The 13,414-nt window shown below is 35.1% G+C and overlaps 1 protein-coding gene across 1 annotated transcript in view; it reads right to left on the reverse strand.

Moving 5' to 3' along the window:
• LOC149848042 (PX domain-containing protein EREL1-like) overlaps nucleotides 1-13,414 on the reverse strand; it is a 38,200-nt gene that overhangs the window by 7,877 nt on the left and 16,909 nt on the right. Inside the window, exons 5-9 of the mRNA XM_090015385.1 lie at nucleotides 9,022-9,130; nucleotides 7,887-8,611; nucleotides 5,581-5,745; nucleotides 5,249-5,491; nucleotides 3,507-3,725 (exon numbers count right to left, since the gene is read on the reverse strand). Of these exons, the coding sequence (XP_089871511.1) occupies nucleotides 3,507-3,725; nucleotides 5,249-5,491; nucleotides 5,581-5,745; nucleotides 7,887-8,611; nucleotides 9,022-9,130 (1,461 nt within the window). The remainder of the gene's footprint in view (nucleotides 1-3,506; nucleotides 3,726-5,248; nucleotides 5,492-5,580; nucleotides 5,746-7,886; nucleotides 8,612-9,021; nucleotides 9,131-13,414) is intronic.

Genomic DNA, 13,414 nt, shown 5'->3' on the forward strand with positions numbered 1-13,414 from the left:
TAGCTATTGGGGCAAATATTTCTTCATAGTCTATCCTATATTCTTGAGTATACCTTTTAGCAACTAGCTTAACTTTATACCTTTCTAGTATTCCATCACTTTTGATTTTAAGATATAAATTAAAGTAGTGATATTCATGATATACACGAGTGTCGATGGTAACACTCATGATGATAATTGAAGGTGATATGCCTATTGTTGAATCTCACAATGATCTTCAAACATATTCACGACGTACACAAGGCCAACCACCGTGTGCATTAGAAAGTTATACCCAAAGTCAAGTCTTAGATCAATCTAATCTTAGAAGATCTACAAGAATATCTCAAGCACCTAGAAGGTTTGTATCCTATGAGTCGTTTGAACCCCACTATAGAGCTTGTCTTATGATCATACATTCTTACGTCGAATCCGCTTCCTATAATGAGGCTAAAAATAATTATGAATAGATTTAGGCCATGAATAATGAATTAGAAGCCTTAGAAAAGGCCAAAACTTGAGAAATTCAATCATTACCTATAAAAAAGAAAACCATAGAATGTAGATGGGTCAATATTATCATTATTATGCTCATTCATTAGATCAAGCAAAAAAGAGTACTCACATGGTTCCTTAGACTCATTTTTTTAAAAACCATTTTCATTTTCATTTTCATTTTCATTTTCATTTTAAAAAAACATTATATTTCTTGAGATGTAAAGCTTGTCGTTTTCAATATCATAACACCTAAATCCTTTTGGTTTTCAGCATAGCCTAGGAAAACAAAAAGAGATACTAGAAACAAGAATCCAAGAGTTTTTACCGGGGTCCACGCATGTTGATACGGCTGCACCGGAGAGAGAGGAAGATTGACCCTTGATTAGTGGTTGAAGGATTTTCATGAGTTAAGCAAAGGATACGTTCTTGGAACCTTCATCTATGCCACTCTTTTCACTTGATGCTCCTATAGAAGTCATCATCTTTTTTCTCCTTTTTTGGACAAAATGGCTTGATGTGACCTGATTATTTACAAAAGTGGCATATTATCTTTACCATTTCTCTTGTATTCAGTCACTAGAATTTCTTTCATAGTCATTTGAGCTCTTCCCGTACTCACTTGGACTCTTCCCATAGTCATTTTGGCCTTTTCCAAAGTGAGGATACCTATATGCTTTTGTATGATTCTCGGGTCTTGACATAGCAAGTACCGATTCTTCTTATTTAATAGAAGAGGTTTTCTTCAATCTATTTTCTTACATAGTTGGTTATTTTAAAGTTTCTACTATGGAAGGAACACCTCCTCTATGAAGAAAGGCCGATTTACTTTCTTTAAGATCGGGCCTAAGCTCATTTATGAAATGGTAAAAATGCTCCGAGTTGATTTGTTTTTCTTGAAGTTTAATGTCAAGTAGGCAATGCCACTTAGGCTCTAAGAGAGTCAATTCATCCCAAAAGAGAAAGAGAGCATTGTAATATTCTCTTATGCTCGTATCTCCTTGGGTCAGGAATCTTTCTTTCTTTTGGAGATTACATATATGGGCTACATCTCTTAAAGAATAGATATCTTGGAGATATTTTTAAGCATCACTAGCAAATCCAAACTTTGTTAAGCTAGAACATTTCTTTATTTCAACACTATTAATGAGCTATCCCATGATTTTGGAATGACCTATCTTCCACCCCTTTCATTCCTTTATATAGTCAGCAATGACTTTATTCATCTCATCTCCTTAAAGTGCAATTTTTTTGCCGTTTTTATTCTTGGTGAGCACGAGCTTTGGTTCCTTCTCGGATCCATCCACCAAAACCCATAGACCCTTTACCCAAAATTTGTGTTTCAATATGAATGCCCACATCACATAGTTTGAGTCATTGAGCATCACAGGTATGGTGGTGATCACTTCTCATTCATCCTCCATAGGTACACGAAGAGAAAGAGAGAGAAAGATATAGAAATATAGAGGAAGAAGAAGAGAATGAGAGTGGGATTCTTTTGGGCAACACGAGTCTACGATCATACGATCCACGATCTCATGTCCACACAAGCTTGCTTCTACCACGATAAAAAAAACAATGGCTCTGATACCATGTAATGAAATCAAGTGTTCTTCACACACTTCAAACAAGAGGCCAATACAAATCCCACAAAGAGCGCAAAGCACAAAATCCGCTTAGGGGCTTAAAAGAATACACACAACAATATAAAAATTATGTTTATTCACTTGAAAATGCATACAAAATGCATTATAATATAAGGGGGTCAAAGACCCATATTTAAACACAAGGGGGAGTGAGGAGCTCCAAGATATAATTGTTGTAATTGTCAAGGACAAGAATGCCCTTGACAATACAACACAATACACAAAAAAAGAGAAAAACAAAAAAACAAAAAAGACTCCCTAGTCCCTAAGGGGCGACACCTATACAATGGTCAAAAGACCAAAATACCCCTGAACTGTGTGTATGTACATACTAATGTATGTGTTGTGAAAAATCCTTGCAAACAATCAAGTTTTCAAGTAACTTGATACATCAAATGATAGCATTCAAATGCTTTACACCACAAAAAAAAGAAGTGCAGTAAATGCACTGTTTTTATAAATGTAAGGAGACAAAACTCTTATGTGTATTACACTACTTTACAATGGGCTTACAGCCCTTATTTATAAGCTTAGCAACTCATAAGAGTTGTTGGGCTGATTCCCAACAGCTCTAATTAGAGCCATTAGGAGTCAGCCCAACGTCTCTTATTCTTAACTGTGTACAACAGTCAGTGGCTGACTCTTGTACACTGTACACAGTCAGCTACTGACTGTGTACAGAAATAGTACATAAAAAAAGATAAAAAAAAAGAAAAGTTACAAAAATAAGAAAAATAAAAAAGAATAATTACAATCATATTCAACAACATGAATATGCATAAAATGACTAAAATACCCCTACAGCTAATACAAGAAAGAAATATATTATATATAAAAGTAGATGGATACATGTACATATATATGAAATATATATGTATATGTATCTTCTTTTATACATATAAAATATATATTAGAAAATACATTGTCTTATGGATTACAATTTAACATGTGTGTGTGTGTGTGTATATATATATGAACATATACAACTACCTATATTCTAATGGACAGCATCTTGATTCCAGACCCTCTAAATCAAGAGAGAAAACTGCAATTAGAATCTGGCCGTGAAGGTGGATTGTAAGTCTCTGACAATTAGCTTCCCGTTAACTTGAACCACCAAGTTAAATAAAATAGTTGTAAGGATGTCCTCCCAACCTTCAAGAAGGTTGTGAGAAACTAAAAAGGTGATACAACAATAATCAATATGCTTTCCATTTATCAGGAAGCAACAAGTATCTAAAGATTTATTTCCTCTTACCAGTTAGATGTTGAAATGCACCACCACCAACATGATAAATAACTATCTTCCAAAGATATCTATGGTAAAAAGGACATTTTTATGATGGTTAAAGGATGATAAGAAAGATAAGCATATAAAAGACATACTTCTGCAAGTAAGAGGCCAATTCGATTATCTGACATTGCCAAAAGATCGAGAGCATCTGAGAGTGAAGAAGAATCAACAGTGAATTTATCTTCCTCTTCTGCAAGAAAATTGACACTACATTCTTGGAGCCGGTTGCGGAGAATTTCACATTCATGCAATAATTTCACTCTAGAAGTTCTTGCATGCTCACGCCGTTGCCTTTCTCTCTGAAGCATCTTCTGTAGAAATGACCCCAAGCTAATTTCAATCAATTGATATCATAGAATTTCTATGAAATAATGATGAAACAAATAGGACTGGACCTTAGAAAACATACTGTACATGCCATCTACAGAAATCTAAAACAAATCAAGATTGCAATAGAAGATAGAAACATCTCCACAACACCAAATAGTCATGCCCAATCAGTTCAAAGTCAATTTTCAAAGGAATTCTCCCACTGAGCAACCATACCACGAAGAAAGCCACACTATCAATAAAGGGGGGAAAAGGCATAGATAAGGCTACACAGCAAGAACCATTGCATGAATTTTACATCAAAAGAAAGACTGAAGATATTATAGAATTACTTTATGAAACTGTTGAGAAATCCAATCATGCGATGTTAAATAGGAAAATGAGCTTCAAGTTCTAACTGCAGGAACTCAATAATAACTTTTTACCCTTAGGAAACAAGTGGAGTTACATACCTGCCTGAACACAAGCAATTACAAGACCATTCCAAAGAAAACTGTGAAACGTGCACAGGCAACAATTTTGGGGAAGCAAACAAACACAAGTAGTTTCCATTTATTTCCCCAACAATTAGGTATGCTTTTGAGAGTTCTTTAGTGTGTTCTTCAAATACTAGTTTAGCCATTTCATGAAATCATATGAGTATTTTCAAGAAGGTAGGGATGCCAATGAATTGGATTTTATCTGATATCCTACCGAATTCGATTCCATTTAGATGCATTTGGTAAGCCAAAACCATATCCGATTATAATCGGATGCGGATGTGGTTTTGATTATTTGTTATCGAATCCAACAAATATATTTATTTGACAGATAACTGAAGCCGTTTACACGTAAAAAAGCGAATCTGGTATGAATTTTTCACCATCCGAATCCATTTAGCCAACATCCGCTTAGTCGAATATGGTATTGGCCACATCTGATCCGAATCCGAACCATTTACATCCCTACAAGGTCTCTTCCACTTATATTTAGGTTAGCATTTGTCTCCAAGTCAATCAGTTGTGAACTAGGCTTCGGATTTTCTGAGAACTGGGTGGAGATTTTTTTTTCTTTCGATAATAAAGCTGGGGGATTAAGGCACCCTCGTAAGTGGAGACTCCCTTGCTTAGAGCTCCCACCACGGTAGGGTCAAGTCTATTCTTTTGTGTTTCTGTCAATTCCTTTAACCATCTACAGGACCGAACTAGCAAGATATACAGGGGTATAATCAACCAGCATTTGTTGAATAGACATGGAATTATTCATTACTTTGCCAATGCTATAATGTTTTTTCTGTCAAAAGGATAAAACTAGTAAAATATCAATATCAATGATTGATCTTGACAGTAATATAATCAAACTTCAGTTACATAGCATGAATTGTGCATATTTAGGCTATGGTTTCTTCCAGTTTTTGTTATTTTTAGTTCTAGGCACCAGGATTCACTTGCCAAATTTATCTCAGGCCATAGCATTTCCCTCTTCTCTTCTAAAAATGCAGTTCCATGTATAAAAAATTTTGTACCTCTAGTTCAGATTTTGCTTTTAGAGACTGTTGCAGCTCTTGTCTAAGTTCCGTTTGAGACTTTCTGAGACATTTAACCTCTTTTACAAGAACTTTTACATCTGCCTTCATTTTCATTTCCTGCTCTTCATGAACTTTTTGCAAATTCTCAAGATGTTCTCTTGTCAAATCCAATTCATGCTGCAAAAGTTCTTTCTCAGTTGTTGCAGCCCTTTTAGTAGCTTCTGCTCGATTTTTTTCATCCTGCATATCATCAATGCAAGTATTTGGAAAACTACTAGAGAAAAATAACAATAATAAATGCTCAATGAAATGCAAGTTTTGTAGAAGACCTGCTCAGATCTAAATTTGGCTTCCATTTCCAAGGATTTTGTGCGAATCTCCTCCATGTCCCACTGCAGTTGGGTGATTCTCTCTCTCTCAACTAAAATTGCCTGTTGCAAATTTTCCTTACTCTTCTGTCTAGTACTCTCAAGTTCAACATTTAAATCTTTGACCTGCACGTGTGGAATAAAAATAAGTGAAGAATGGATTAATATATAAACCAAAGAAATTTTCCAATAAGAATGACGGTCATAGAATTTGTACCAAGGCGGGGCAATAAAATTTCAGTTTTAAGCTTATGCATGAAAATCTGAAATAAATGCCAATTCTCTTGTTGTCTGGGTGCAGTTTTTAAAAATGGCCTGTACTATATGGCACCATTCGTGTTTAGCAACATGTGTGAAATAAACAATCCTGGCAATGCCAACAAAGACAGGAAACCACCTTCCAGATTCATAATGCACAAGGTTAGTAAACCCATAAAAAACAATAACATTTTACTGAAACAGAAATTCTACCTAACAAGAGATCTCAGCAGAAGATCTAGTACGCCTTTTTCGTTTTGTCTTTTGAGATCGCTACCTGGTGTTGTGCCCATGAACCTCTTATCCAGCATCTGGTTCATTGGCTCTGTAGCAAACTGATCAGAACACACACACAAAAACACACATCCAAACTAGTTCCCCATATTTGGTAAATCAAATGACCCATCAAATACACAGGCGTGTGCATCTTCACGCATAAAAGCAGCTTTCAGTTCAAATTTTGGGATTTGTTGACGTGTGTGCATGTTCTTAACCTAGCATTTTGGAACTCTTAAGAACATATTGACTGACAACGTAGTGAATGACCTTAAAACTCTAATGACCAAGGGGATGGTCCTCTCAGTCAAGGAGTGGCTGGCATTAAGTTAGTGATTGTCCATGTGAGGTCATAAAAAGTGAAAGAATGTTCATGTATAGCAGAAATGTTCCATTTTAATTTTAATAATAACACATTGGATCTTATGGAAGGGTAGTACGTTAGATGTAGGGTACAGAAAGATGTAAGATAAGATAGTCCATAAAGAACAATGTACATTAAAAAGCAAATTATTCCAATGACAGAAAATATTGAAGCCCACGAAGAACAATGTACATTAAAAAGCAAATTATTCCAATGACAAAAAAGAATTGAAGCCCATGGCAGTTTAGAATCAGAAAACATCTTGTAGCAGAAATACTGTTTTCATCCTCAAGAATCACAGGAAAGATAAAAAAAAACTGTGAACCCTATCATAACCAACCACAAGCAAAAGTTCCATCATAAAATTGGCATCCTAATGTTTTATGACCTACAGAAATAACTAACTTAAGTGTACTTGATAATACTCCTCAAAAGGACTAGCAAAATATGCTTTAAATACCATAAAATCGAACATGGCCCATATTCCTGATATCACAATACCCGTTGATCATAAAACAGGTTTTCCTTCCTTCTAATAACAGCTAGCCCAGGGATGCTCGGTGTGGGTTTCAACTCATGTAAATAGGTAATTCCCTTCATGAAAAACAACTGAATGACTTGATCAATGTAGTTTTAATGACAAGCCTATCACATCTCTTCCTTGAAGGTTTTTCTGCATGAACTATTCTTCTTCACCAAGATCCTTCATCACATATTTGTCTAAATACTCATGCTTATACTATTAGCAGGCATGTGATTGTAATCCACAAAAATCCTTGCTCTTCAGTTCACATGATTCTTGTTTAACAGTGAATATCCATAATTTCTTTTCCCAACTGCCTGGAAAACAAGGGTGAAACTTAAGCAGATATTGCACCTTGAAGATTTAATTGCATGATAACTTGGCAATCAAGAACATGTAATACTTTGAAGAAGTGAAATATAAGCATTCGACAGTTAAAACTCCGGCCAATTCAGCACAGGCAAAACACAATCATGTAACCCTTTAAAGAAGTGAATTATAAGTAGTTGACTAACAATTTGACAAATTCCACACACGTTTCTCGAATTTGATTTATCAATAAAAAAAGAGGACCTTTGGAATACATTCATGCATATGCTACAGTATCTTGAACTCTGAAGTTTGACTATGCTAAGTGACACTGAAACACTGAGTATACTTCCGCTTGAAAGCCAATACAATACAAGCTTTTGAGAGAGACACTCCAGAACAAGGTACAAAACAGCAATATCTTGACAAATTATTTCTTCTTTCAACACAAGTATGTTTTGATGACAAATAGCATCCATTAATCGCCAGAATAAAAAATAGGAAATGTCTAACAAAAAACATCATACAGACATGCACCTTAGTTGTAAGATATTCTTTTACAGCTGCTTCTTGATTTAATCTAGCAATCAGATCCTCCATGTCTGTTTTTGCTGATGTTAGTCTCCTTTGCAAAGTTATTAGAACCCTATTCAATTTTTGGCGCTGATCGAGGGGAAGGACAATCTGTACATCACCTAGAAGCTGAAACTCATTACCAAAAGCACTAGAGGTAGATGGAACCCCTGCACCTCCACCAAGGTCAAGAGAACCATCACCTACTAAAGAGGATGGCCCAGTATTTGAAAATTCACTGCCTCTAACTGAGCTCACATCACTTGTTACACTTTCAGAAGAAAGTTTCCGAGCATGCCCAGGAGGCTCCTCTCTTTCCGATAATAACTCCATTCTGTCTCCAAAGTAAGGCACATTATTTGGAGAATCTACATATGCAATATTCCTGTTTGTAACATTAAGCTCCTTGCCCAACTGCATGTTTTGGCTTGGATATTCTTCTTGCCGGTCTGCAGCAGAGTCTCGCAAAAGAAGGCCATTTTCATGGCTAGAAATACTAAATTTTGCCAGTGTACCTACAGGAACAGTCAATTCTTGATCTGACAATGGATCTTCTGCTCCAGCTTCGGAACCATTGTGAGCAATTTGCCTTGGTGTTCCCAAATCAGAAGCTTCACAAGTATTGTCACTCCCATAATCTGGTGTTATTGATGGAGTCTGAGAATCAACTGATGAGCTTCCTGCAAAAACTGGAACACCTGAATACATTCAGAATTGGAAAAGAGGGGATCTTTTGAGACTTCAATTTATATCAAGGTGCTTATGCTGTATACTGCATCGCATAACTAAATAAGCATCACAACATAGAAAAAGAATGTCCAACTACAGTAATGCATGTAATCATCACCAAAACCAAATATTCATGTAAATTAACAGCGAAATCCAAAATGAAGAATCACTATTTATGACAGCTATATATAGACATAGGCAGTCCAATGAAAATCATATCTGAAAAATGACAATATGCCACAGTTACTACTCCTATCAGATGCTTGATGAATACAAGAGGCTTAGACTCCCAAAAAATAAGCATGGACTGTGAAGCAGTAGCATGGGGATCTCTTTAGATAGGAATCAACCAATAGCAAAAGCTACCTACATGACCTAGCTGCACCTTCCAGATCAAGAAAAGATGCCACTGGAACACTTCTAGACAAATCAATGTCAGATAGTAGTTTTCCCATCCATTTCTCCAGAGCAGATCTCCTCTGAAAAATGAAAGGCAAATAAGGAAAAGAAATTAGAAAAACAAAAAACAATTAATTTAAGGCCAGCAAGGCTTTATTCAATTTTGCCAGTTTCTTCAAAAGCAGATAATAAAAGAGTACATCTCATAGGTTAAGAAGCATCAAAATAGAAAAAAGCTGAAACATCAAATGATCAAATTGGAGTGCAAGAATTCTGCCACGCCCAATGTGCACTTGGGAACAGCCAGCTGAAGCCATTTTTATTGCATCAAGTATAACACAATACGGTGCAACTTAGCATCATCTCTACCACAATCATATCAAGTCACCCAACTGTCAAATTACATTGCCAAAGTTAAAATAATAAAAGACCAAACAAAAAGGTAACAGTGGACACCGGTTACATTATTTCTTAGCCTTCATGCCTTTCCAGACCCTTCTCTCATATACCTTTATTATGAAGACACCTCATTTTTCTGTTAACCTTATGCAAGATTACTTACATATAAAAAACCATCTAAATTTCTATTTTTGGTCAAAGAGTAATGATATTTTGACCATGGACAGAACCAAAAAGCCATCATCTCACAGGGTCATGCTCCATTTGTACAAAATCATTCTATGAGATTGTAATGAAGTCAATCCTCAAGAAAGAGAAGCAGAAGGCCACTTATGTGCAAGTGCACACATTCACTTAGGCACACACTCACAAAGCCACTAAGGCACACACACAATGAAAAATTATTTTTTTATTAATATGGAAAATGCATCAAAATAATGCATAAGATATATACAAATGAGGCCAAAAACTAGTCATTAGAATAGTCCTAACGGCTAGTCAGTCCTAGCTAAAAGAAAATAAAAAATGTTTATTACAAAAGGAAAAAGAAATATGAAAATTACATACATATCCTAGATATATGCCATTATATACATGTATATATAATATACATATATATGCATATATTCAATATATATACATATATACAATGCATATATATACATATATTTAACAGAGATAACAAAAAATGGTGTAAGGAGATTTTGGAGAGGAAACCCTATGTCACATGGATACGGATGCAAGAGCAGGGAGACGAGGATACACTTGGTACAATATGATAATTTCCAAAAATTAGGACAATGGGACAGACCATACACACATAGATGTATGTATGTAACTTAATTGATGGCAAACTTTAAAAGAAAAAGAACTCAAGTGAATATGAAATAAGTAAATAAGATCATAAAAGAAAATAGACAAAGTTAATGACACAATATTGATTATGCTTGAAACTGGTTTAAACTTTAACAGTGTCTATGAGTGTCGTGTCGTGTCCATGAAGTGTCTGGGTGTCACGTCATGTCAACAAGGGATACACATGCTAAGTGAAGCATTCCTGTGACGGAGAGCTGAAAACCTTGAAAACTTTAAGAAGGGAGCAGTCAGCTCTCAGGATCAACTTCAGCTTGGTTAAGAATATAACTTTCCTTAATTAAATGATATACAAAGATTTCTAATAAAACTACAGCATCATTCTGTTACAAGATGAATAAGTGCACCATTGTATAAAGTGCCACAGCTACAGTATCTTCATCATTCTTTGTCAATTGAAACCACGTTATCTACACCTTTTATTTGCTAAAATTTCAAAGATATCACATCTTCCTTTGACAGTTTCAAGTCAGCAACTTTCTTAAAATAATGATATACAACTTCACCTATCATGAATTTTATGAGGATACCAAATAGCCAATCTCATTGAAGCATAGGCATGAGAAGCTCCAAAAACTGAGGGTAACTCCTGGAGACACTGTTCATTGACATGATCTTGAAGGTGATTCTTCTCAAAGACTGAGCAAGCAATGCCTAAAATAGCATAGATTAGAGGTAGCCTATGTCACAGGGACTCGGCAAACTGGGTGCCGCACCCGCATCGCCGCGATGCGATGTGGGTGCACATGCGGGTGCGGCACCCGGTGCAGTCAACCTGACCCTGGGTGGGTTGACCGCACCCAGGGTCATTTATGTCCAACTTTTGGACTTTTTTTATATATATTTTTTATATATTTTTGCCACACCCCTGCACCCAAGTTTTTTGAAAGTGCCGCACCCCCGCACCCGCACCCATGTGACATAGGATGTAGCTCTCGTATTCTCTGTTAATATATATATATATATATATATATATATATATATATATATATATATATATATATATATATATATATATATATATTGTATGTTATGTAATAGGTAATGCTTTCTAGGAGCATTTTGGTCTTTTTATTTTCATGTAAATAGTGATTGTCAACTAGGGACAGTATTATATTTTTGTTCTTTATTTTATTTTTGTCTTTATTGTATAGTGTAGGGGGTCTATATGACTGTTGGACTGTTGGGACTGTTCCAACAGTAATAAATATGACTGCCTATGGGATTGTTCCAACCATAGTTTAAAAACTCGCCGGGTTGACCTGGTGACTCGGGGCTTGGCTCGGATCACCCAATCACCAGGTCAAAAAACAGGGGTAACTCGTCTTTTACAAAACTTGGCCGAGTCATGGGTTGACTCGGCCAATTCATGGGCGAGTCATGCACATATATATGCATATAATATATTATATATATAATTACATATATTATATGAAATATAATATAAATATTATATATATTATATATAAAAAATAATTATACATATATTAATAAAATTATACATTAAATATATTATAAAAATATACATTAAATATATTATAAAAATTTCATATAATATATATTATATATAATATATTGGTAAAATACTATAAAATATAGATAATATATACATATATTTATATATTTTATATAAAATATAAAGTTAACATGACCTGACCGAGTCACGAGTCACTCAAGGACGAGCTGAGTGATGAGTCACTGGGTTTTAAAACCATGGTTCCAACAGTGAATGCGTCTCGTAAATGCCCATCTTGGCTCCATAAATAGTTCCTTTCTCCTCTTTGTAAGATAATGCTTCTCTTAAGTATTCATGCTCAATAAGTTGAATGTTTTTTATATTTGTGTGTTCCTCTCTTTAGTTCTTTGATGTCTTGAATGCACTTAGTGCTTGTGTAGTGCCTTTGTGCTCTTGTATTGTCCCTTAGTTGGACTAGTATATGAGCATGTGTACTTTATGTTTATGATCTTATAAGCCTTTAGAGACTCTTGTTTTGTATTTTCGCATATTTCATTACATTCTCAACTCATTTTACAAGGTTAGATCATATTTAAGTAGTTGCTAGCACTTCCATCAACTTATTTAGCAATCGTCATTTGTTTTTGGAGATGAAATCAATGAGAAAGTCTCGTCTTAGCCAAGGTTGCAAGACGAGGAAGCGAAAGAAAAAAACAATACGGGAAGCGTAAGCGAGAAGTGATGCATTTTAAAATGTATAGGAAGCGGGAAGCGAGGAAGAAAAAAAAACAATATAAGAATTAAATGGGAATCAAAATGGAACGTAAATAAAAACTAAAATAAAAGTGACTATGCTTAAATTTCATGATTTTTTAGTGTAAAAATTAAATTTTTAACAAAGTCTAAATGATAACTGCCAATTTAGAGAAAGCACATGAAAGTAAGTGAGAAGTGTGGGAGGAAACACAAAAAAAAACATGAAAAGTAGAGTGAGAGAACATATAAGAACAAATGAAGCATGTGAAAAGTATAGGAGAAGCGTGGGAGAATCGAGATTCTCATCAAATTTCGGAAGCGATGAGCATCGTGCTTCCGAAGCGAGTTTCAGGGAAGTGGGCTTCTCACCTATCTAAGAACCTTCTGGTAACTCTGGTCTTAGCAAATATCATGGACAAGAAGTCCCACACATCCTTCACAAATAGATACTTCAACATTGATCATAAATAAAGAGGGCAGCTAAGCCTTCCCAAACAGCATAGTGGCAGGCAACTAGTAGAAAGGTACATGTTAGAAGATCTTGTGATGTATGGTAAGCACAATTTCAACTTATAGCCCATGACACATTAGGGTAAAGTGGGGACAAGTCATGACCTAAAATAGATAGTCCACTAACTAACTAACTATATGTATATAATATATATAAATATATATACATATACGTATGGTATGTAAAATATCTATGTATATCCAACTTTCCATTCCTTTATTTTCTTGTCATGTTCTTCCAAGCGTTTTAAGCTGTCCGCTTGCACTTTTTCTCCAGTTGAAGAATGGATCATGTCCCATTTTCTTTACCACAAATACCTTCTGCATAAAATGGTTTGACACCAGATGACTCCCGGCACAGAAAATTTGT

The sequence above is a fragment of the Nuphar pumila genome, chromosome 1 (genome assembly GCF_984573655.1).
Source record: "Nuphar pumila chromosome 1, dmNupPumi1.hap1.1, whole genome shotgun sequence".
Lineage (NCBI taxonomy): Eukaryota > Viridiplantae > Streptophyta > Magnoliopsida > Nymphaeales > Nymphaeaceae > Nuphar > Nuphar pumila.